We start from the raw sequence: 26,541 nt of genomic DNA, 5'->3' as shown, positions 1-26,541 counted from the left end.
ACCATGAGAGATGCTTTCTTGTACACCTGTTGTTACATTTTTGAGAATTAAAATAAAAAATAGTGTGTGTGGAGGAGGGGTGGCTGCTAGTTTGTAGCTACAGAAAATCCTTTTGTTTTCTGATATGTGTACTTATTTAGATTCTATATGATGTATTTTCTTGCTGGTTTTAGAACAACGGACCTTTGTATGAACTTTGTTTTACTTAGTAAAAAAGTTGGAGCAGATGAATGAAATAAAAGCATTTTCTTATTGTAATTTTGTAACTGGTTGTTCCCAGTTATTTTGAAGTCTTGAATTGTTCATTCTAATTTAACTTTCAGAGTGAGCAGCAGGTAGGATAAGTTCAAATCCAATATACAGTTCCTTCTTTTAAGCAAATATTTTCAGAGGAGAAAAAGCTTTCTATGCTTTATATTCCAATATTTAGTAATAACCAATATTCAGTATCCCCTTTAATTCCTTAAATTATTAATTGTTTAAATAATTTTCCCATATTTATTAGTTTCTTCCTGATTTCTTTCTAAACCAGTTGTGCTTATCCTGATTATTTTCTTTTCCTGTTTTAATCTTCTGAATGTTGAAAGATGACTACATGTCAGCTTTTTTTAGAAGTAACATTTTTGCTGAGTCTTTTCAGGTATATTTTAAAGAAGGTTTTGGGTAGTGATTTCTAAAACCAGCAATGCGAACAGCTGTAGTCTTTAAAGCTTTAAATAAAAAGGGTTTCATAAGGGCCAGAGTTTGATGGAAAGCCAGACATAATGCACAAACTAATACTTGATATAATACAGGTGGTCTAAATTTCTCATCCTTGTAGTGTCTAGGTTTCTTGTCCCTGTAGTTAATCTATAGACATCCACGTTCAGCTGTAGAAACTTCTGAGAAATTAATCTTTAACTTCACTATTTAATGATCCCATTTTTTAACTTCATAATCATAAAGTAGCAGTAGAGTGAGAACTGTCTAGATTAATTGCTGCACGTTTCTTCTAATAACATAGGAGTTTTACAGTTGCAGTTTCTTTATACGGATGTTTTATTCTTATCTTTTGTCCATTTAAAAAATTTGGAACCAATTAATGATCTTACTGTAGGAAAGTCTTTTTCTGAAATTCATCATGAGTTTGCCTTTGGTTAAAATTTCAATTTTGCGATGAAACTTGAGAAATTACCCATTAATTCTGTATTCATTATTTAAGTCTGTCTATTAAGGGATGCGGTACCTCAGATGTTCACATATTTCCCTAATAGTTGTCCAGGTGTGTTTAAAGGTTAATGTCTAGCTTCTAACTACACTGCCTAGTACCAGAGATCAATAATTTTTTTCTGTTGCAGTCTACAGGAAAGCTGGAGAAGGACTTCTTACAAGGGCATGTAGTGGTAGGAGAAGGTGGCTTTGAACTGAAAGAGGATAGTTTTATATTAGATCTTAGGAAGAAGTTGTTTACTGTGAGGGTGGTGAGACACTGGCCCAGGCTGCCCAGAGCAGCTGTGGGTGCCCCATCCCTGGCAGTGTTCAGGGCCAGGCTGGATGGAGCTTGGAGCAACCTGGGCTGGTGGAAGGTGTCCCTGCCCATGGCAGGGGGGTTGGAACTAAATGATTTTAAGGTCACTTCCAACCCAAGCCATTCTTTAATTCTGTGATTCTATGATACATATCTGGAAGCTTTATTTCTGTTCCTGAAAAGAAATTTGGTTGAAAAATTAAGCTTTTAGGGGAATTGCTCATAGAAGGAAGGCAATACTGTAAGTAATAAAAATTGAATATTCACATGAAAAGCAGGCATATAGGTTCTTTGCTTTTGTTTTTAGATACTTTCGTTACTGTCCCATCTTTGAGTAGCAGGTATAAATCTAGAAACAATGATATGTTTGAATCAGTGTATGAATCAACTGGTCAAAATTAGAATGTCTCTGGATTTAAATAACCAGTAAGTTTTGTAAAAGTACCTATTGCGTAAACCTGGTAGGAAATTTCTAATTAAGATATTTGAAGATTTGGTCCCTTTATGGACCTATATAAATAAATATAAAAGTAGGTTATTTTAGATTAACATGTTAACTGCTAATCAGTAATAAGGATCTTCAGCCTGCTTTTAGGTCATGGCAAACATAAGGTAAGGTGAGTTAATAGAGAGCCTTATTTCCACTATTTCTCAGTTTTTAATAGAGTATTCCATCATTCAGGTCATACTTGTCAATTTAACTGCGTTTTTAAGTGATGTTTGATTGACATGTGACGATTACCCTTATTATTGCCTGGTATCATCCATAAACAGTATTTGTGCACAAGCAGGACCAAAGGCAGCGTGCAGAGTTGGAGTAGGAGTATTTTATGATGCAATGAAACGTATATCATCTTTGTGTATGTTACCTTTATGAGTCTTATCCAGTTTTATTGGAAAATAGGATTTAAAGAAGTTACTAATTGTTATAAATGATAAATTTTGTCATGTGGGCATAATTTTTTTACAGTTAAAGTGATAATTACTATTCCATCCTTCCATTATCTTCCGCTAACTTCTGTTTCTGCAAAACTTAAGTACAAAGAGTATTACTTCTAAAAATACTACGTAAATGTAAAGACTAGCTATATAGTGTTAGTTTGGAAAGTTTTACTTCCTCACAACTCCCCTTTTTTCTTTTTTTTTTTTTTGGATAGTGTTACATTTGACAGAAGTCTAGTTTGAAAGGGATTACTTTTTGAAAATACACTTTTAATAATCTAAAAACTTAAGTTCACAATTTTATTTAGCTTTCTCGTGCAGTATTAAATAATTATTGCTATGGACGTTCACTTAGCTATGATGATAGTATGTTGCGTATAGAAATAAATACTGCTGCAAAATGCTTTGTTTTTTTAATCATACAGGAAGCTGAGTACCAAAGAGTTAATTTTTTAAAGAAAATGTTAAAATATTGATAGTTGCTGTTGCTCTTGAGATGCTGAAAAGATGCATTTAGTTTAATGTTAATCTATTTAATTTTGATGGAATGACAATCGAGAAGGAAGTTTCTTTGTAATTGAGATACCCAACAATAGTTCTTATAATTGGTTTCAGGCATGGCTTTTAGTGTATAATAGGGGTCAGATATTGATCTCAGTAAAATAAAACTTTCTGTGGGGATCATTAAATCATTTATTCTGTGCTGGCACCGGTGTAAGTTATTACTTAACTTGTCATTGTCATAGCCAAAATTTCCTTTGAAATCATTTACTGCTCTATGGGATTTTTTAACAGTGCTAATTAATATGATTATTGGTTGCTTCCTAATAATTAAATATCTTGGATGACTTTTGGGATCTTGTGCCTTTGTCCATTAATCTTTCATTTACAGCAATAATATCCAAGATGTCAGTATCAATTCAACCTTTATGGACTCACTATTATTAATTTATGCCATAGCTGTTTCAGTCCTTGGGATATGCAGTGAAAAGTATCCTAACTCTTGTGATCAAAAATTGCATGCTGGATCTATAGGCACCCATTTGTTTTCAGAATGATGGGTTGTTCTATAGATTCTTAATTTTCTGTTGCTTATTTCTATGTTATCAAATTTGCTATCTTTAATAAGCAATAGAAAATTGAGAACTAGAATAGAGTGAGTCATTTGCTTTCAGAACAGTGGCAGGTGCTTTGCTGTTGTGTTTCTGCTGTGCACCACTACACCTTAAGGAACTGGGGCAAACAGCTGTTACACATGGCATCTTCTGTCAAACAAAAGTCAAAGAAACAACAATTTTATCCATTACCAAGTCTGACCAACATAACTGCTGCATGTGCATAGATAGTTTATATTTTAACATTAGACAACTGCTTGTACATAGGCAGAAATCAAAATGAAATGTGTCAAGGATTTATTTTAAAAGGGCACATTTTAAAAAGTTGATTGCTGTATTTATAAGAATGTTTTATTTAAGCTGCTAATAAATGTAACTTCTAAATGAAGTGAAATACTTGTTGAGGCTTAGTTTAAGAGGTCTAGGGCTGCTGTGTTTGCCTTATACAGAAGTCAAAGATATCCCTGATATTTAAAAGTAAAGCAGTAGTCCACAGCGTTTCAGGGTGGTGGTTGTGTCATTAGTTTTTGTAAAGTAAGAAAATTATAAAAATTGATAGATTTCCAAGCTTAAAATTTCAATTTCCTTCAAATGCATCTTCTGGCTATTGTTAAATCTATCATTGCATAGTAGTAGTTGAAAATCCCATACTTCTGTCAAATTTCATTTCTTTCTATTAAAATATAATTATATGTTACATTTAAAGATGTATTATCCATGTTGATTACTGCCTAGTTGGGTTTTTCTCAGGCAATGCATATCTAATGGAAAGTGAAAGTTGTAGTGGTACGCTTCTTTTTGCTTTCTAAAATATGTTAATATTTGTAGAGTTTATAAATACCCAATCATGTATTTGCTAGCCCTTATGGGTTCTTACATATAGATTTCAAAGCATCAGATAACAAACTGGTGCTTCTGGAGGGAGCAAACTTTAGCTTCAAGTTGCTTGAGGAATTGCTCCCAGCAGTAAGTGATGGTGAAATGTTCTCATCACCAGTGCAGATGTAGACTAGTTGAGAGGAAGTGATCTGGGGGAACGTGTTTCCACACTGAGGACATAGCAATGGGAAGAAAATACTGAGGACGTGGTTTGAGAGGGATACTTTTTTGTGTGTAGCAACTATTTCACATTTGATTTTCGTCAGTTACCTTGGATATAGTTTAGGATGATCTTGGATTTAATGATCAAGTGCAGTGAATTTTAACTCTTTCAAGCATTTAATTTTTCCTTAGTTGATTCCAGTGCAATAATGTGTTCATGTATAGCCCATTTAAGTGTTACTTATTTTTGAAGTCTGTGGCGTGGCAATCCTTCAACTTCATGTTGGGACAGTTCCCAAGTCAGCATGTGAGAGAGTGCACCAGGGACTTTTCTCAAGGTGGCCTAGAGCTGCTCTGGGCAGATTGGGGCAATTTGTGATGGACTTGGAGTAAAGAGAAGATCAGATGTTCTTTTTGCTGCTGCAAGAGGGAAGAGGAAATACGGAGATCCAGTGCTGGCACGCAGGGAGTTGGGCCCTATCTGAAGGAGGACAAAATCAGGTTTGCAATACAAATGAGAGAACCCCCAACAAGCTCCAGTCTGTGGTAGAGAAAGACTGACTCTGGATATGTCTTCTGTAAAGCAGAAGATGCTGCCTCTTGTCACCTTTCCTCTGACTTGCTTTCCAAACCCACGGTGTGCCCTCTGGAAAAAGAGGCTGAGCATCTTAAAGTATAAAATATACCAGCATGTGAGGTGAAATGGATAGGGCTGGGCATTTCTAGACTTGCATACTGCCAACATTTACTAAAGGTAAGATCTGGATCTTATTAGAACAAGTGGGAGTGGAGTGGGTTTTTTTCAACCTGGAATTTTATTGATTAGCCAGAATAGAAATTCTTCCATAAATGAAGAACAAGCTTTAAAATCTTTAGACATACGTTTTGTAACTTTTTGCCTGATGGGCATTTTATAGCAAAATAATAGTTCAAAATTAAGGTCCTTAATTAACAAGTAAAGAACTGACCCGATGCCAGCAGCAACTGAATCACTAATATTTTAGGCCATCTGTTGTAGAATTGTCAGATAATTCAGAATTTGACATTTTACTCCCTCTATACAGATGATTTTTGTCTAGATCTTGACACAGAGAAGCTAACAAACTCAATCCAGATATGCAACCCTGTCAGATAAAACAAAAGCACATGTACTTTTGGTCTATTTTAAGACTTGATTTTTCAGAGGACAGTTTTTCATTTGTTTTTGAACTGTAATATAATTGCAAATACACTTGTCTTGGAGTGTTGAGCTCCTGATGTTATTCATTCAAGCAAGAGACATTTATGTTTTCAAATCTAATTATGCATTGGGAAAGCTATTCTTCAATTATATTGAAAATAATCAGGAAAAGATTGCAGGGTCTTTATCTTTTGTGGGCAGTCTTTGAAATACTGGAGAAATAATACCAGTAGTCAAAGCAAGGTTAGCATTTATCTATCCTTGATAGAAATTAGTGCCCCAGTTTGCATGTTTTTCCATAGATTTCTTACCTCAACTGAGTTTAATATAGTTTTACCTGGTTCAAAATTCCTTTATGTACAATAAATGAAAATGGAAGGTCAGTGTTTATCATGAGACCGTAAGATGTACTCTGCATTCTTGGTTCTTTACATATGAAAATCCGATGGTCATGCTGCAGACCACTGCTTTTGGTTTAAGCCTATTTGTTTTAAGAGGGTTTTGAAAACAAAGACTTACTTTGTTGGCTACTTCTTTGTTGTCTCACTCAGTGAAAAATATTGATTAAAATACAGATAAAGTTGCGATCATGTGAATAAAAGGTGTCAGAGGTGTGTGAGCATACTGAAAATGGATTGGAAATAAGAAGCTTAACAATATCAGTGGTGAGAATCGTGTTATTGTTTGAAATTATTTCATAAAATTTGCATAGATATGCTGAAATAGTCCTCAACAATTTTGCAAACTAAATCCAGTTGAGTCATAGAAAAAGACATCATTTATTCCTTACTTTCTTACTTTTGGGGAGGCAAAGACGGAAGTGTGTCAGTTTTCAGCAGCTCGACTGAAAAATAAAGTTGTAGCTGCATATATTTATAAAACTTTTGTTTGTTGCTTACAGTTATGTATACTTCGTTACGATGATAAAGTTAGTGAGGCAATCTGTCTACTGTTGCTTTAATAATGAAACAGCTCTTAATGTATGGGGTGTCTTTGAAAAGAGATGAAAAAATTCAAATTTTGGTGGTATTGCTATTCTTGACTCTGTAGAATTTATTGAAGTTATTTCACTACTTCTTGCTTTTAATAGGTAAAACCAGAATATTTCAGCAAAGAGCTTTGAGGACTAAGCTTCTATTCTGATGGTTTTGTTCTATTTAAAGTTGTTTTCTTGAGTCATAAGATCTCTTACAGGATTTTTTTGGCATCACTGCAGTTTTAACCATACTTCAGATACAGTTTAGTAAGGTTGCCACAACCTTCTTTCAGCCATGGATTCCTGTTACAATGCTCTTTGCGTTTGGTCTGGAGGCTGTTGACCTCTTGTGTATTTGAGTTGCTCATATTATTTTGGCTCAAGTGACAGTTCATGGAAGTTGGGGTTAGGCAACCTGGAGATCTCTGTAAAGGGATAGCAGATATTCTTTCCCACATAGAATGGGTCAGCACACAATGTAGAATATATTCTCAGAGTTTGAAAGTAATTTTTTTCCTACTTCCTGTAGAGTATTACAATTCCTCTCCAGCCTGCATAGTAATTAAATTATTTTGTTTCTTAATGGAAGTGTAATACTAGCATCTCCTAGTATTTCTTTTGGAAGGAGGATTGGGATTGTCTCTTCTGAAGATTGTTTTGATTTTGCTACTTAGAAAAGCTGCTTTTGTTTTTTGTCTGCTTTGTTTTCTAAAGACAGGACAATATCATCTGGCTATTTAGGTTCTAATATTAAGCCTTGAAACAGTTTTGAGTGTTTTAGTGGAGATACTAATGCTATGAAAGTGAGGGAGAAGAGGCAAATGGTAACCAGCTCTGAATCACTTCCACACAGGTTCCCATATTTAAAAGGGGAACCAGAGTTTCATTCCGTTCTTATGTCTCCTTACAGAGAACTGAGTTGATGATCCAGGCAGTCTGCTGGGCTTAGGAGCTTTGTTTTCCTAGCAGTGTGCCTGAAAACCACAAAGGAGCAAGCAGGAGTAAGCGATAGTCGATGGAGAGTTCAGGAGTCATCTGGAGGAGGAGGTGAGGAAGTTGTAGTGAGGAGAAGAGAGGACAGCAAGTATTGTGGAGCTCCAAAAATAAGGAGAATGTGAAACGCTAGGGTTTCCCAGCTATGAAAAGCAGATTCCAAAAACAGTTTTTTTGCACAGTGTGACTCCTGCAGATCTTCTGATGAGTACCCTTTATGAGTACTATTTTTGGCGTAGTTGGCCTGCGGAAGAGCTATGAACAACTTGGACTGCTGACAATCAAAAGTAGCACAGTGAGTCTTTCATGGAAGAAATCTCTTTTTCCGCCTGGATGCAGTACTGCAAAACTCTGCTTTTTTCCCCAGGTACTCTGATTCCAGCTAACTATCATACGTTTGACATTACTGGAGGAGCTCATAGTCAAGCAGAAATCAATAGGAAGTTCATCTAATTTATGTAAATTTTTGTATAACCCTTTTTAAAAGTCAACAGGATGGCAGAATGTGCCTTGGAAAGCCGCACAGGGCACTACTGAGGGACCTGCTGATGGGTGGTGGGCAGATGTTCCTCACTCTTGGTGATAGTGTGGCAGTCTCATAGGCGAGGATTGTCATGCTTCTGTCTGACAGAAGATCAATACACTAAAATGGTTCAAGAGTTTCTTGATAAAGCATATTCAGTATATAGTGACAGACACAGTGTGCCACCACCACACCTATTCCCCCAGGAGTCCTATGAGGAATAATTCTTATTTCAGTTGTAGTCATCTGCCTGATGACTGGTTAAAAGGTTTGAGGATGTGAACTTGTGGCTTGGGTGCTGGATGTAATGTGCAATGCTGCTTTTCTTGTCTCATATCTTCAACTTTCATCCAGAATTAAGGAACACATTTCTTGAGAAATGCAAACTACTTTGTCCATGTCTAGCTTTCAGTCTTTTTACATATTTTTTTTTTTTAAGTCTCTACTTAGTTTTTTGAGAGAATATTATATTCACAGCTTTGGCCTTATCTTCAAGATGTAAAATGTTATGCACTTCAGATAGTTTAAAACTTTTAGATAAAACCTGCCCTCTTCAGTAACAGGAGCATTCTAATTAATCAAGAAGAGTTAACCTTCAAGTTAATATGGGCTGGAAATTTTATTTGCTAGTGTAGCGTAGGACTGAAATGAATTTCCATTAAAGACTATTATGGTCTTATCACTTTCCAGACCTGCTGCCAAGTGCACTTCTTGCTTGATCTTTCTTCTGTAACAAGATACAAAACAACATATATGTTCAAATAAGGAAACTAAATATAGCAGGCTGCATGTACAGATCTCTTCCCAGATATGAGAGAGATAAACTGTGAAAATTTATAGTTGCACTAGTTATATTGCAGAAAGATGCTGAGATACGATGATGAATGTAGTTGCACTAAAACCTTTTTGGAATAAAACAAAATAGCTTGTTGCATTTGGACGGACTTATTATGCCAGGGTTTTTGGCATACATAATGTAGGGGATATTGCATCCTGACATGAGCATGAAGAAGCTTTCTAAGATTTCGAACTCTTACCTAATGATTTCAGTGCATGAAAATAAAATTGCCAGTTGGTCCCCTCTTGCAAATTTCAGAATAGTTTTACATTGAAGTGCATCTTGAAAACCAAGCAAGCTGCTGCTCTGTGACATTGGAGAGCTCTTGAATGTGACTTTTGAATGTAGAGATAAAGAACACAATTCTGAGATTTTTAAGGTCCTTTCTCTTGAGAGAGACTACATCTCACCACAGTGTAAATAGAAGAGGGCAAAATCCAGTTTAAAAACTATACCTCCTGTATTTAAGTCTGAAAAGTGAATTTTGCAGAACTCCATAGTGAAGCAGTCTGTAATGACTCTAGTTTTCGACTCTGCCTTCCAGCTTCTGAATAAAAGAAAGAGCAGATGAGCTTGTATGCTGGATAGAGACAAAACAATCAGTTTGGAAAATGTGTAGCATATGCTAGTGTTGCTTACAATATATTATATCATACGCAATTGTCAGTCAGAGACTAATTGTACTTTCAATTCTTTGTTTCCCCACACTTAAATGTGTTAACTGTATCCTAGTCACCAGCATTAATCTTCTACATAAGCAATTCCTGTAATTGCGATGGAGATTGCTTACAGAATTTAGCAAGGTGTGAAAATGCTCCGTACTACTGTGAGTGAGATGGGAGTGTAGTTGGCTGGCAATTTCTTAATGAAATGTCATGTCAGGAAATGTCGATTGACACCAAAGCGAGGGGGAAAGAATTACCAATTAAACAATTTCTTTAGTCAAGTATGAAAGTTGATTGCAGGAAGACAGTCAGTGATGCCTTGAAGGTTAGATAGCTGTTTCCAGGAGACCAAGGGTGAAGGAGCCACAGTGGAAAATAATCTGGTAGTTACACTTTTAGGTATTTTTTGTAGGGTTCAGTAGTATTTTTCTGGTTTGCCAAGTAGGTATTCTAATAGTTGTGTTCTTTATAGCTTCAGTTTACAGCACTTGCAAACTGGTTTTGATATGTAAAATTTAACACTGTGGTGTGGTTCTGCAGCCATGGATGCCCCATCATTGGAAGCATCAAGGCCAGGCTGGATGGGGCTTTGAGTGATCCGATGTGGTGGAAGGTGTCCCTGCCCACAATGGGGTTTTGGATGAGATGGTCTTTAAAGATCCCGTCCAACCTAAAACATTCTGTAGTTTATAGTACTGTAGGTAAAGTGCAAAGCTTGACAGAGATGGCTTTAATAAAAACACAAAGGGTAATACTTCTAAAGTTAATGGAAATTGTCACTTGTTTGCTCTCTTGTTTTATATTACCTTATTTCCAAGTTTTGATTGCTTAGTAAGGAGGGAAATCATGTTGCCAGGATCTATGTTACACTTGATTATTTTTAAGTATCTTTTTAACATTGATGTCTGGAAATGCGGAGTAAATGCACTTGATACTTACTGGTTTACTATTTTTAGGTGGTGGAAGTTGTCTTCTCATTAAACTGGGAGAAAGCAATGGTCCAGCATTTTTACAGCACTAAAAAAAACCCCACCCAAACACATGTAATTTATATATGTCTATGTACAAATTTTTAAAAATACATTTGTAATTTATGTGCTACTAAAAAATGTAGTTTTACCAGGACACCTAAGTAAGCAATAGATGAATACCCAGACCAGATATCTTTTATTCTGACTGGAATGAGTTGCCATAATCTGAAGAGTAGGAGCTATAGCAGCAAAACTTTATCCTTGATATTTTCTGTCTTTGACCAGAGCATAAATGGAAACAATTTCTGGAAGTTTAATCAGTCCAAGTGTCTTTTTTCTTTTTTTCTTTCTTCTTCTAGTAATTGAGGAAAAATTATAATATCCGCAGTAGTTAATTGGTTAAACAGTTAAAATTCCATTCTTAAGCTCTATAGTGTGTATTCTAATTAACATGAAGTATTACAAGATGAATTTATACTTGTCTTAAAAATGCCTTACATGAAGGATGTCAGGTGTTTCCAACCTAGGGCTGTAGTACTGCACATCTTGAAAATATGAGATACTAGCTTTTTGCATGAAAAAGTTACTACTGATACTGCTGGTGGTACATTGCTGCCACAGGGTACTAATATGGGAAACTAAAAATGTGGCCAAGAATCTTATTTGCCCTAGGAATAAAGTTATTTCACTGAAATAATTAAGTATAAAAGTGATTTTGAAGAAATGAGGTGCAATCATAACATTTAAATATCTGAGTTTACTGTTCAAGTGGAAAGTATACAATCTCAAAAAATGTTTTCCCAGTACTTAACATGCTTTCTTACAGTTGCATGTGTGCTCATATACAACATACTAGGCTTTTTGGGGCAGAGGTAAAACCAATGCAGGTCCCACAGTTCATTTTCTAAACTTAATCAGCCTTTACTAACTTTCTAGTCTAAATGTCTTCAGACTTGATTTCTTACTCATTTTCAGCATATAGCTTCTTTCTTTTTTCCGCACCCTTCCTTTTCCACTGAACAAGGATATATTAAATCAGTAGTTTTAATCTGTAGAGCACAGTTTTTTGGACATCCATGGGATACTTCCAACAGTAGGAGATCTGTGACAGGCGAGCTAGTTTCACATGTGGAGTACACACACAGTCCATGTGCCTGGCATTTTGATGTGGGTTTGTGTCTGTCTTAGAGAAAAAAAAAAAGCGTCAATAAATCAATAAAAGGTTAAAAGTAATCTTTTCTCCCTGCTGATTTGAATCCTTGCTAGCAATGGAGATTCATGAAATGTACCAGTAATTGTTTCCTTTCCTAGAGAATTCATTAACGGAGGCATTAGCCTTTTCTATTGTCATGAGTGATGACTAATATTTTGCATCCTGTTATGCTCTCTCAGGTGCATTAATATATTAAATACATATTATTAATCTTGAGTTTCTGATTCAAATGATGAAAACCTTGTGTTTTGAATTATTTTCTGTAGGGGCAGTTCAGTTTCACTGCTGTTGTTTCTCAAAATTCCTCAGATTTGGTTTCATTCATTTACACAGTTACTGTCTCTTATATCCAACTCTCCAAGAGGGAGGGAGGCTTTCAGCTGTTCAGCCTTTTCAGAAAAAGTTGAGTGGAGATAGACCTTCGTTCAATTTAATTTTCTTTCATTTCAGACTTCAAAAAATACGGAAGTGATTACTTCGACACTGATCTAACAACCCACTTATTTGTAATTTTTAAATGCTTTTCATTTGGGAGTTTTAAAGTGCTTTGTGAAACAGTAGGTACCGCAGTATCTCTGTACTCTGTATGTGTGTGTTGCTTTACAAACCAAACTGATGGTGGATCAAATATGGAACGCACCCACTGGGTTGTGTGTCTCACGTCTGAGAGGAAGAGGCAAAGCTGGGCATTCAACATGTGAGTGAATCAGATTCATAATCTCAGAAAGACCACACCAGTCTCTTCATTTTCATTTCCTTTAAACCTGTTCATGGGTAAGACTGAGGCTTGTCACCATGCCAGTCTTTCTGAAGAAGCTTGTGCTGAATACCTGAAATGAAGTTTTTAGAAATATTGTTTGAGAAGCATAGCAGTAATGTTGCTCAGTGAGCCAGTGTTTTCTGACAGAAAGGATTTATTTTTAATTTTACTTAAAATGGAGGTGTGTCAGGTAGGTAGCCATTAATAATTTTCTAATCATAGTTTGAGCTTCTGAGCAAAGCTTTATTCGTGACCTAGAAATCTGAGTTAGCAGAGATGCTTCCCATCTGTCTGTAGTTGTACACATCTGCAGTAATACATTTTCAGTAGTGAGTAATTTTTGGCTTGTGGACAGATGTATAATGGAGAGAGAATGCTACTAAGGAAAAAAAAAAGCCTTGGGAAAAAAACCCTTATGGTAAAGACAAATATCTCATAAAAAGCTTATAATGACAGAATTACTATTGCAACTTCTACTGTTTTCTCCATGTTCCCTGTCAAAAACGTCATTTTTATAATCTTGTGCCATAAAAATAAGTGTTAATGATGATCAAATTACTGCATTACATTTTGGAAGATCTTTTACTTGGTACTAAAGTAATTTGATTAAAAACATTGAATAGTACAAAATATTTTTTCACAATATTAAAAAATAGTGAACAGTAGGTCAAAAACCTGTATGCTTTGTTTCTAATCACATGCTGATAAGGGGCATTCTCGGCCTTATTTTGAACATTTTTATCAACAGGGGAAAAAACCCTTCACTGATAATATAGTAAAAACTGCTGATATGAATAAAAAAAAAGATGGAAATGCTGCAGAGCAATCAAGCTTGCATTGATAAGCTGTACTCTATCAGACTGTGTTCAAATTTTAGATCATAAATACAGAATGAGAGACTGTTGGCTGTACTCACAGGGCAGAGAACGCCATCCTAAAAAGAAGTGACTTTGCAGTGGTGACGAATAAACTGCTGAAGCAAGTGTAAAGTCTTTTCATCTTTGGTACAGTCCCAGAATGTATCTGAGGACTGTGAGAGAGAGCAGTAGAGGTTCTTCTGCCTTGGACATTGATATAACTGCTCCTGCAAGGCTTTGTCTTGTTCTAGCACTTGCAGACCAGTACTTCAGTGACTTGCTGCTGAATTTATGGATGCAAAAGTCTGACACAATTTAGGAGCAGAAACATGATGTTCTAGGGGTGTCAAGGAGCTTGGTCTCTTCTGCAGGTAGATCAGGGGATGCCTAAGAGGTACCTGTGTAAAGAACATAAAGTTCTTCCATCTGCCAGGCAAAGCTTTAAGAGAATCTGATGACTGGAATTCTAAGCTAAGCTTACAATTAAGCAAAACCAGCCATAATAAAGGACACTTGTTGCTAGAAGAGCTTACTGTGTGCTGTGGTGAAGTCTATGGCACTAGCAGTTTTTACTTAGGATGATTTTCTAGTAGTCTCTTAAGATCTATATTGGAGAGACTGTCAAACCTGATTGCAGCAGTATCTTTTAGGCATAATGGTACTAAGTCGTTTCAGTTTTATTTTGTGTTAGGATGGTTTTTGTGCATCCCTGAGAGCTGTGGACCTCACCTCCTGCATGGCTGGGTCAGTATGTGTTGTAGTATATCCTAAGATGTAGTTTCCTAAGAATGTGAGGTGTGCCTGTGTGTTGGAAGGGACTTCAGGCGCATCCGTCCTGTCCTGTCTCCAGGAGTGGACAATAGCAGACGCTTAAGGAAAGTATCAGCTTTGCTGTGCTCCCGCTCTTCATGAGGCATCTCATTTCATTGCAACTGTTGGATGCTGAGGTAAACAGACATTTGGTCAGTGTAACAGTAGTGCAGCGGTTGCTGTATATGGGAACAAAGCAAGCATGCCGTGACATTTTTCTTGCCTTTGGTATTTACCAGCTTATGGATTTCTGACCTGGGTTTGCATTGTGGCCATTATTGTCAGTGACCACTGATGGGTTTTCCATAAACTTGTCTAATTCCTTTTAAGAACCACTTAAAGTTTTGGCATCCACAAGACCTGTGACACCAGATTTTACAGTTTAATTACATACTCCGTGACAAAGCTTTCTATTGTTTCTAATATGCTGGGTTACTATTTCACTGTGTGCTACCTAGATGTTGAATTGAGACATGGTGCATATTTTATATGTATTTGTTGTATTCCCCACAGTCGTGTTGTCTTCAGGCTGGGGAGTACCAGTGCATTTCTTTTTGCCCTTTTTCAGCAAGCTGTTCTATGCCTTGGACCGTACTTATTGCCTGTCCTAGCTCTTTTTAGAGTTCTCCCATCTTTTTTGAGATAGATGCATCTTAGATTTAGGTAATGCCATTATAATGCTTGGGGTTTAGTCCTTTTTTTGAACAGTATTTAAGATTCTTTTTGGCGTCTAATTCAGTAATTACTTCACTTTTGTGATTAATTTATTGATCTTGAAGCTCCCTGTACAGTTTCTCTTAGACTGTACTGACATCTAATGGTAAGGCAAAGTGGCTTAACCACGCTTAATGGCAAGATAAATTGTCTGACAGGCAAATACAATTATATATTTTCTTTTTAATTCAGTATTAGCTTTTGTAATACAAGATGGAATAACTTCAACTTCTGCACAGAAAATCTGACCTAATACTTTTTCTTCTGGCAATTAATCTTTTTGTTCTGCTCTTTGGGCCACACTTATTTTTAAATGTAATTTAAAACTTTGCAAGAGTCATTTTGAGTATGGTGAAGATGATGTGATGGTTTTATAATGCAGAAGTTTTAAGTATAATTCACAGTATCTTCAGAAAAGGAGAGCAGCATGAAATAAAATGTAAGAACAAATGCAGTCCTGCAAAATTTTAGAATAGAATGTTCTGGTGTTGTTGTAGCAGACTTATTATTGCTGCATTTTGAAGAAACATGCAAACAAAAGTCTTTATTCTCTTTTTCTCATCCTCCTATTTGAGGTTCCTCTGTATTTTTAATCGGGCATTTTTCAAAGTCCTAATGAGAAGTACTGTTGAACAATCCGTTCAGACTTTAAAAAGAAAAAAAATACTCAGATATTAATCTTAAATTTATATTCTATGTTTAGGTGTAGTACACTAACTTCAGCGAGATGTAACTATCACCTAATTTCCATTATGAACCACCTGTCCTCTGATCCAAAATTTTTATTTTATACAGAACCAATGCTGCTGCTGACATTAGAAATGTTCAAGTATAAGTTGTAGACCTTTTTCAAGTACACTGTTTCTTCTACATAATCAGGTTTCTTTTTCCCTTTCTCGGAATTAGAGCCCGTCTTTTGCCATTGCTTCAGTAAGTTGACTTTTTGCTATGTTAATGTATTGTTGCTTTTATTTGAACACTAAGATGATTTCTCTGACTTAGCATTTTTACATGTCATTTTGCTTTCTGCTGTTTATCAACTTGATACTATCCTCTCTTTTGCTAAACACAAGATACTTTGTTTTGTACCTCAGAAATACTTTGAAATTCACATAAATTTGCATTTCTCAGTAATAGCTTTCTTGTGGTCTAAGTTGTGTTCAGTATAGGTTGTAGCCCGCCCTTTTCCTAAAAAAGGGAAAAATCTGAAACTTAACTTTTAGGGAACATCAATAATTGTTGTAGAGCGAGTAATTCTTATTTCTGGGTTGTGCATTGAGTTACATTTGCAGAAAAGCTTCCTATGTCATGCTTTGGGAAGAGCAAAGTCCGTTATTCTAGAGTGTATGGTTTAAAATTGTAGTCTGGTGCTGGTCTGTTAGCTGCACAAGCTGGGGGACCAGTTGTGGCACAGAATATCTCAGATGCTAGGAATATCTGACATCCAGCCATGAAACTGGCATGCATCCTGTCAGTCCTTGTGGTCATTTCGCTGAAGAGGTATTCAAACATCAATGGGAGAAGGGAAGAGAGACAAAAAAACCCCAAACTCTTTTGTTTCTCGCCTGTTCAGGTAAACAAATGTGAGGTAAGGTATTTACATTGGTGATCATATGGTTGCAACAGTAGTCATTGCAGAAGGCATCCTTCTGCCTGGTGAGCAGCCCCAGTTGCCTTGAGCACCCCATCCAACTCATCAATGACTCTGGCTGTTTTACCATGAAATCTTAGGTATGGTTGACTTGAACATAAGAAAGAAATTTTTCATGATGAGGGTGGTGAGACACTGGAACAGGCTGCCCAGAGAAGCTGTGGATGGCTTGTCGCTGGCAGTATCCAAGGCCCAACTGGGTGGGGCTTGGAGCAACCTGGGCTAGTGGAAGGTGTCCCTGCCCATGGCAGGGGAATTGGACTAGATAATCTGTTTACCATCTGAAACAAAGTTACTGCAAAATATGTAATTATTTAGGATAATTAAAATGTTTATAACAAGGAAAACAACATTTTCATTATAATTACTTACTTCTGCCAGGGCTGAGCAGAATGGCCATTTCAACGCTTGTGAGGTGTCATGGAAAATACAAATCTTATCTATTTGGGTGGGAGGGAAAGAGAAGCAAAGTATTAGTCTGGATTTTCTTGGAAATCTAATTTTTGAAGTCCTCAAAACCTGATGGCAATAGAATATGGAATATAAACTTATAATTTTTCTTATGGTAGCTTTATATTATACTTTTTGAAAGTTGATGGTAGAAAGAAAAAAATATTTCAGTAACTCAGTATAGTTTCAGACCAAAGAACATATATTAGAATGAGTAAATTAAATGAAGGTTGAGATTCCCAAGGGTAACATGAAACCTCATGACCTTATTCTTGATGTATTAGTGATCTAGCAGTTTGTTCTGTGAATTTCATTTCTGTTTTGATTTTCTTATGCTTCATCATTTGATTTGGGTCGTCATTTGATTTTATTTGCCTGACAGCGAGGCAAAGGTAGAAATCAGCCTTTTCTTTTGCTGTTCCTAGCTGTATAGGTAAAAGTCTGTGCTCAGAGTTTATAGTTTGAATCTTTTTGCTAGTGGGCTAACTAATCTGAGGTGATGCATGATACGCTTCACAGTTTTTCTGGTGGGCTTTCCCCACCTGTTCAGATTCAGTGGAAACATCATCTGGTCCACACAAACTTCTCCTGTTAGACTGATGCAAAGGAAATGGTTCTGCACTGCATGTTGCAACCTTTTGGGTTTGAGGGGAGTTCTTCCCTAATAATTTAAGGTTTGTCTCAACCTACAAGCATGTGTATAATCTACTGGTTTGCCTCGTTAAAAAGAATTAATTTCTCAGTCTGCTTCCTTTTCCTCCTCTCTCTCTCTGGAGAGAAGATTGTAGGTTTTGAATGGGCCTTCCTTCAAATCTTCTCCCTTGCAGCTGATGTTTATCCTTTACTCCATTACCATTGTTACCTGTTTTGAAAACTGAAATCAGAGTTGATTTATTTTACTTATCATTCCTGTTTTAGCCTGTAGGATTTTCTCACACTCCTGTAAAAATGTTGGAGATTCCTGATTCCCTTTTCCTTTTATCTTGAAGTCTCAGGAAGTGTGAAGGTCTTCCTTTCTCAAGAAAGAGCTAAATGCCTCAGATTGCAATACACAGAGGCAGTTTCTTTAAAAATATTTTTAAACACTGGAATCATCTGCTTAACTGAGGAAAAAAATCTAATGGTTTTCAGCAGTGTATATTTTCATCTAAAATTTATACTGCTTAAAAGAGTTGTTTACATTGAGTGTATCTCGGATGGCTTTGTAGCTAATACTTGACATACATGATAAGCAGTATGTATTCTTAAATCACTTGGATTCTCACTTTATCATAAGTATTGAACTACAGAAGTCTGATCTTAAATACCATTTGGTATTTTGTGTTCTGATTTTTAATTCATTAGGCAGTGTGCTTGTATTTTTAGTGAATTTCTCAAATACAATTATTCATGTTGTGGTTTAGTAATTGCAGTAACTAATGCTCCCATAATTATAAGGCTTTTGTTTTGCTGGGAAATACTTCCCATATCATCATCTTCTCTTTGTGTTAGAATATGAAGTATAATAAAACTGTATGGGGGTTAAATTTAGAACTGTGCTAACATGTTAATTTAATTTTTTGCTCAAAAATGTTTTATTTTGAAATTTATGACAATGTTTAAAAGAAAACTACTTGATTTATCTGGTACACTTTGAAGCTACTGTAGACAGATAGAAAACATCTGGTGACACTTTCAGTGGTAGGTCAATAGTTACAGATGTTTGGTTTTTTACAGCTGTCATCCAGCTTTGTACGTAGAATGACTACACTGGAAAAATCTTTTGCTGAATGAATAAACAAAGCAGCACAAGGATGCTAGCAGGCATATATGTTTCTACAAGATGGGAAATTAAATAAGCTATAAAAATTTAAACCATGACTGGTATTTAAAATGTTCATTGTACTGTAGTTTTTCTTATCCTCTAGATCTTTCTATGTGATAACTGAAGGGAGTAGATTATAAACCAGAAGTGATAAGGGAATTAAAGACTGGTTTAGGACTCATCCTCTACACAAGTTTGGGGTGTTGGCTTAAGCAAAGGCAGGTGGCTATATAGCTGGTTTCTAAGGTTTTAAAATGCACATTAGGTTTGATGCAATGCTTGTGCAATCTTAGAGCCATATTCAACACTGAAGAATGTTGTATTATATAAATAATGTTGGAAAAAGTAATAGAAAATTTCTAAAATGGTAACATTCTTTTTGTTTTTTTAAAGAGAAAATACTGGGCTTCTGCATTCTTCATCAATTTTTTTTTTCCTATTCATGATCGGAGGTTATATTCAGCTGGGAACAGACATGGAAAACAGGAGAAGAATCTTGAATTTGAGGATAAAAAGTATGGAGGGAAAGTGACGCACAGGATAAGGCTGAATAAAGTGTTAAAAGCATGATGAGTGTTGCACATTCACTCCATTTTTAAATGAAAATTAACACAAAGAAAGGAACTTTGATAAAAGTCCAAATGTGCCAAGCAGGGTAGTGATGGTAAAGATACCTATTTTAATGCAAATATGCAGTTCTTAATATTAGAAATATTTTTATCATTTCACCTGGAGTGCATGAATCTTCATAATATGTTGATGCAATTTGCTTATGGTTGTAGAAAAGTTTAGCCTCTAAAAAGATACAAGCAGATTTCCAGGTTCAGTCACTTGTAAGGACATTTAATGCTCTCCGCTGATGTTGAAAGCTGTTGGGCAGGAATAAAAAGGAACAGGGAAGTGGATTATTTGGCTTGTTTTCATGTGCGCTGTGCTTGTAATACAGCATTCTCTGAGTTTCTTTCTTAAAGTCTACTGAGATATTTAAAGGCAGCGGTGCTCTGATTCTGCTTTTTTAGACGATCTGTACTCTTAGTTTTACCCCATCCACTTGCTTTTGTGCATTTTTACCACTACGATTAGATTATTGTTGGGGGATTTTTTCTTCTCTTTCCCCATCCCCCCTTCCTGCTTCTCAGTGGTTTGGCTTAAAATGCAGACTGCTTGTTGCAATACCCTTACGCTGTCTTGCCCAGCTACATGGTATCTGAAAAGTGCTTAGTGGTATTTGCTGCCAAAGAGCTTGCCTAGTCATGCATAAACCTGCTTTAAATGCCATTTGGTTGATATAGATGTTGGCATTCTGTGTTGTCACCGTGATGCATTTCCTCCGGTTTGTGCTCCTTGAATAGTTTCCTTCAACTTTCAGGTATCAAACTCTGGTTTATTTATCATAGAAAGCTTAAAAGTTAAGAATGAAAAGAGGTTTTGTCTCTTGCTGTGAATGTTATGATGCGGAAGTGTGGCTTTCCAGTTTCATTCGGGGTGGACGCATTTCTGTTGTTCTATGGAAATCCTGTACCTGTGCCTGCCTGAGATACCTTCTTCAGCTGGTGATGTGTTTAGTGAAAGGGTGAAAAGAGTATTTGAAAGTCAAAAGAAAACAAGCTGTCCTGGAGCATTTCTTATACTGGCTTGTTTGAGCTGTGCTGTGTGCTTTGCATCTCAACGTTTTTAGAAGGCAGTTTGTTGTGAAATATCACCTACCTAATAGGATTTAAGAACTTCATGTCTTTAATTATCTGAATTATTTATAGATCATTTTTCTGGAAAGAGGTGAAAAAATTTTCCATATTTTTAAAGTTTAAGAAGTTTATCTTTCTGTTCACAGGTGAAAGTAAGTTTATAAAAGACAGTAAGCATTTCTGATTTGTGGCTGGCTTGAGAAGACCATCACCAAGCTGTGTGGAGACGTTCTTTGAGCTTCCACTCTTATGTCTCTAATGGACAAACACAAAGTGAAGCGGCAACGTCTGGATCGCATATTTGAAGGTTAGACATTTCAATTTGTAATGTTAACTTTGTTAATTTCATGGATTGCTAATATTTCTGAAGACTGGAACTCTTCTCTTTTGGTCATTCAGTGTATTTTAGTTCAGTTGCAGTTCCTGTTGAGTTGATATTAACTCTGCACAAAGGCTTTTTTGGGGTGAAAAGAGACCTAGACAGATAAAAGCAATTAGTATGTGAACTCCATACTGTTCTACAGTTAAGTTTGCTTTCATCGTTGCATTTTATAACACTCTACCCAAACACTGTGAAAGATTGTGGTTTTATATAAAATAATAATAGTGAAAGGATAAGATGACCACATAGTGTTCTCAAGGGTCTTTCTCTACAGGCTTACTTAATATAGATTGATTTAACAGCCTGTATCTAGTCCTAGGAAGGCAGTAGAAAATCAAATTAAAAGAAAACACAAAAAAAGTCCCAAAGACCCCCAAACTTTAATGATTATTAGTAAAAATAGTCTGAATTGTAGTGAAAGGACTGTAATCAGTTTGGTTAGTCATTTTACCTTAAGACACAAATGACCAAGTTGTATGTTCCAGGTATTCTTTGTTGATTTGCTTTTAGGGTTGGTGTGAAAGCAGTTTGAGGGAATAGGGAACTCTATTTTTAAGAGTATACTTGCATTACTTGGGCTAAATTAATTTTTATATTGGAATGTTAGCTTCTCCTTAAAAGGCAAGGGAATAGTTAATTTCTTTACTAACCCATTTTGATGTGTTGGGAGAAAGTGTACAGACTCCTGGGCACATGGTCTCTACAGCATGCCTAATACTGAAGCAGTGAACTGCAGCTGTAACATTTGCTCTTCCATGCATTGGTCTTGAGACTTTTTTTTCCTAGCAGCTGTGTTGGTGTAAGCAGTCCCTGGCAGCTGATTTCTGTCCTTGTGTTTTCCCCTTTCTTTGTGCCAATATGAGTGTAACCATATAACGAGCTAGATTAAGAAGATGACTCATACTATAAATAAACATTTTGTTGGAATATTTTCCATTTAGGTAAATTCCTCAGTCCAGGTCACCGTTCAGCTGACAAAGCAGTTGCATTAAAGGGAGGCAGTTGGAAAGGATCAACGAGGGGTGCTGGGACCACTTACCCTGACATAGCCAGAGAAAGGCATTTCTTCAAAGCATCAAAGGGTGCAGTTCCACATTTGGTTTAGATGATTAATCTCCTTGTTAGTCTCTTCTAAAACCAGCCAAGCCTGCTCATGATTGTCAGGTCCAAACTGATATTGTGTCCCACCTAGACTGGTTGGCCAAGTGGTCAGTTTGGTTGGCTCACTGGAGACTAATTCCAGCTCAGAGAAATGGGGATCTGGCAGCCGAGGATGGGGAATTTGGGAAGGCTGCCCCTCTTTTTGGGCGGCACTGCAGTCAGATCAGATGGAAATGTCCTAGGAGCCCTCCTGGTGGAGTGCTGCCAGTCTCAGGTCCTCATCTTTGGGTCTCTGGATCTGATGCCTCAATAAAAAATGCAGAATGTTAGCTGCCTTTTTTTTTTTTTTTTTTTTTTTTTTGCCTGTGTTAGTCACCCAAATTGGCAAATTGTGAGGAGGACGGAGAAACCTGTCCCTTTTGATGGCAGCCAGCAGTTAGATCTGCTCAACCCACTTTGTGGAACTGCAGCCTCCTTTGGGGTTTGTTATATTGATCAACAGGACAACTTAAGAAGAAAACAGTCTGTGATGATGTGGCAAGGAATGTTGCTGGGGAGAGAGGTGACAGACCATTAGCCACTGTGATGGTTTAAAATAGCTTCCCCCAGGCTCCGTGTTCACATCTGGTGATGCTGTTTAGTCAACGCCTTTTGTCTGGCTTATTTTTCCCAGCCCTGCACAATTCACTGCATCATATGGTAAAATCTGTGCAGCCATGCAGTATAGGGAATTGATCCAGTTGAAAAATAATGTAGGAGAAAAGTTTTTTTAGTCACCTCTGCTTCCTAATCCTATTTTCGATATGCTAGACAAATGGCCATGTTGGAAAAATATAGTGGGAAGACCAGACAGAAGATGATCAAGAGGAGAGGCGGTGAAACAATGGATATGGAAAAACGCTTGAAATTTTATGGTTACAGAAATCTAATTTGGCTCTTTAGTGTCCAAGCTGTATTCTGCTCTTTGAGTGTCTGTATGCTCAAATGTTCTTTGAGGTTTGTAAACACAACTCTGGCTGATATTTTTAAATCACTCTCGCTGCAACTGTGTCAAGCTGGATAAAAATTAGGGGAGTGGTTTGTTTTGAAAAGGCTTTTCCTTACATATGGTCCTGTTCAGGTTTGAATATAAATGTACAGAGTTGTTCTGTGATATATGTGCCTTCCATAACACAACCTAAGTATTTCATATTTTTGAACTATGCGTAATGTTTTACAAAGCTCAGGAAGTGTATTGAGCTGTATAGCTATTAAAGGTGGTTTATCTTCTCAGTCAGCTTTTTTGTTCATCAGTTTGTGTATAGCTTCTCTTAACCTTTTCCCTCACAAAAGAATTATTTTTAAGATAAGTTTCCTTTTATTGCATGTTCCACTTAAAAACAGGATACAGTGATTTACTATTACTAACTAAATGTTTTTTCATAAATTGTTTAACATAAAAACTTGTGATGGGCAGACATTAATACGTTGTTATATCCATAAAGAGACACTGGTGGTGTGGTGGTCACATACAGCATTTTGTTACTGTTTGTATTCCTGTTTGAGGAGGGGATGATAATGAGTTGAAATTCAGTTTCTGAAAAATTAGTGGTATGGGCCTGATTCACAAGATGCTTGTGTTGGGAGCCTGTGAGCAGGCTGCACACAGCTTTTTCTGTGTTTAATGGATTACCACAAATGCCCTTGTAAGTTAGATAACTGCATGTACAATATTATTTGAGTTGAACTGCTTTCCTGTGGCTTCAGGTAGTTTGCACACTTCCTTATAGTAACTAATCATGCAAATTAAGCAACAAATTGAACAGGCATCATTGGATTTACTATTACCTTGTGAGTTAACAATAGTGCGGTAGTAGTAGTACTAAATTTCAGTTGATACTCAATGCAGAAAAAAATCCAGATTCTATTACTTTGGGAGCAATTAGTTGTCTTTTAATGTAGCTGAGTAAGTAATTTTGTCTGAGGTACCTATGATTCCCTTCAGTGATTTCTATAATATGAAACAGTATTTGCTGCTAATCCTAAAGCTTGCAGTTATGTTTTCGTGCACATTTCAGAGGTTTCCCATTGAAGACTGTCCGTTGAAGAAGCCAGATATTAAATGCTGATTTCTAACTTCCACCAGTAGCTGTAGGCATAAAGGCATGATTCTAGGCACTCTGAGATGCTGACATTAAATTCACTTCACAAATTTATAAAATAACATTTAGCATTTTCCCCTTGAAGATAAATAGTATCAAGGCATGTGAAACATTAATTAGTTACTGATTATATTGTTCTTTGTCCCCCTCTCTACTGATGCTGGTGATTGCAAAGCGTAATTATAATAGTATACATTTGGCAGAACAGTTGGAAGTGTCACAGTGCAAAAATAAAACGTGTTCATTTTGTGGGTAATTTGAAAAATTCTAAATGTTTTTGGCATTTTGAAAAGTTGTTATCTCTAATTAAGGTATTATTGTACTTTATATTGTAACAAAACTGTAAACAATGCTGTGTATTTGCTTATATTCTAGGAATCTTTAATTAGATGTGTGTATGTTTTACTGACCATAGCTTGGAAGTTACCTTGGGGGTTTCTGACCTCTGTCGAATTTGCTGGGAGCTAATAAATGAACTAGGAAGGCAACAGAAGGTGGCTGCAGTCCAAAGAAAATTTTACTTTGTTTGAATCATCTGTAATCGGGCTCGATGAACACAGTGAATTTTCTCTAAATACATTACATCGTATAATATATAGTGCTCAGTCAGCCACTGCTTTTAGTGGGTTGCCAAGATGTAGAAAACTATTTAAAGGGGAGAGCTTAGGGACATTGGTGAAACTGGGAGGAGGAAAAGGGTGTTTCCTCTTACAGTTCTTCTTGCTTGTTTACACAGGTATTAGGGATTGAACTACAGCACAATACTGGAAATGTAACTACGAAATTGTGAGAGTGACTTTTCCAGTTTGATGATTGCTTGAAAGCAGAAATTTCTTTCCAGAGCACCTCATATGTGGTATTTATAGCAAAGACTAGTGTATGCAAGTATAAGAAGTCTCTGAAGACCCTGTATGCCTCCAGACAGATCTTATGTTTTTCTAGTTCTGGTTTTGAGGAAGCAAAAAGCTTCTTGGCACACCTTAGAGCTTCTCGACAATCATTTCAAGTTTTTTTTCCTTTTTATGCAGCACTGGTATACATCTTAAGGTTGTTATTTATGCACAGGTTGCCTCTTTCTTTTTAAAAGTGCTCAGAAAAAACCTTGAATTGTATTTTAGCTATTTTAACAGTGCTGCTTTATTACCTAAGAAGAGTCGGTCAAGATCATAAATTGGAAAAGTGCATATTAATGGGATGAATTTCTAAAATTTCAGATAAAATCTCTCATCTTTTGCTTTTATGAAGGGCAGCCTTTCTTTGGGAAGGTCTGAATACTGGCAAATACCCAAGTGTTATGCTCTTTGAAGGACAGTAAAAATGCAAAAGGAAAAAAAAAAGAAAAAAGAATAGTTTCTTTTCAATAATATGGTCTAGGATTTCTTTGCCTGTAAGAAAACATCTGTGTTTTTTTAAAACTTCTTTTTTCTGCTTGTGGTGCTACATCGCATGTGATTTAATAAGATGAATCCCCAGTTCACAGCTGATGTATTACACTGATGGTTCCAGGAGGAATGCAGCTATGAATTGAATTTGGTTTTCTTCTTTCCAAATGTATGAAGAAATCTTGAAATGCAGAGTGACTTAGTTTAAAAAATACATTTCTGATTCTTCCCCCCACCTGCTTGTGCATGTAATAGAGAGCTTGGCTTCTTAACAAGTGGAAAGTACCAAACTGACAAATACCAAGTGTTATTTCATGACCACTGATGGGGTCTATCTGGCTTGCTTAAACTGTGATTTGACCCATTGCAGTTGTGAAATTAGGCAGTTAGACAAGTTTTCTGCATATTAATGAGGGAGATGGCCTACTTTGGCAATGTTTGGGTTTCCCCTGAATTTAAAAAGAAATTTTTACTGTCTCGGTATGTACTATGTAAGTTGATGTGTAAGTAAAAGAAAGGAGGAATAAACGTTTCCAGGCAGTGAGTACACTTATCTCTTTCTTATGTAAAGGGGAATTGCAGATGTCCAGTTGTTTGGAAAATAAGCTATCAGTTAACTGACATCCAAATTTGAAAATATCCATGGTTGTCTCACTTGTTGCAGATCTCAAAGGAAGAAAGGAAATAATAAAACATGCAGACAATTGTAAATCACCTAGTACTTTATAGACTTTTCTTTTTGCGTGCTGATCTTAATGCTTGACATGCTAAATATACCAAGTCTTTTTATAAAGGAGATTAATGGGCTGCCTAGTTGCTTGGTGTCTTTTTGACAGACTT

The 26,541-nt window shown here is 36.3% G+C and overlaps 1 protein-coding gene across 2 annotated transcripts in view; it reads left to right on the top strand.

Annotated features, from left to right (window-relative positions):
* The window catches only part of CTBP1 (C-terminal binding protein 1), a 251,664-nt gene that overhangs the window by 36,933 nt on the left and 188,190 nt on the right, over positions 1–26,541 (top strand). Inside the window, exon 2 of one of the 2 annotated variants that reach the window (XM_027815475.2) lies at positions 20,842–21,002. In XM_027815475.2, coding sequence (XP_027671276.1) covers positions 20,945–21,002 — 58 coding nt within the window. In that variant the 5' untranslated portion in view covers positions 20,842–20,944. Of the gene's footprint in view, positions 1–20,841; positions 21,003–26,541 lie in introns of those variants that run through there. The other variant, XM_055717055.1, reaches the window with a different exon arrangement.

The sequence above is a fragment of the Falco cherrug genome, chromosome 1, assembly GCF_023634085.1.
Source record: "Falco cherrug isolate bFalChe1 chromosome 1, bFalChe1.pri, whole genome shotgun sequence".
Taxonomy (NCBI): Eukaryota; Metazoa; Chordata; class Aves; order Falconiformes; family Falconidae; genus Falco; species Falco cherrug.
Note: the sequence above shows the minus strand (reverse complement) of the source record. Positions and strands in the feature narration are given on the sequence as shown.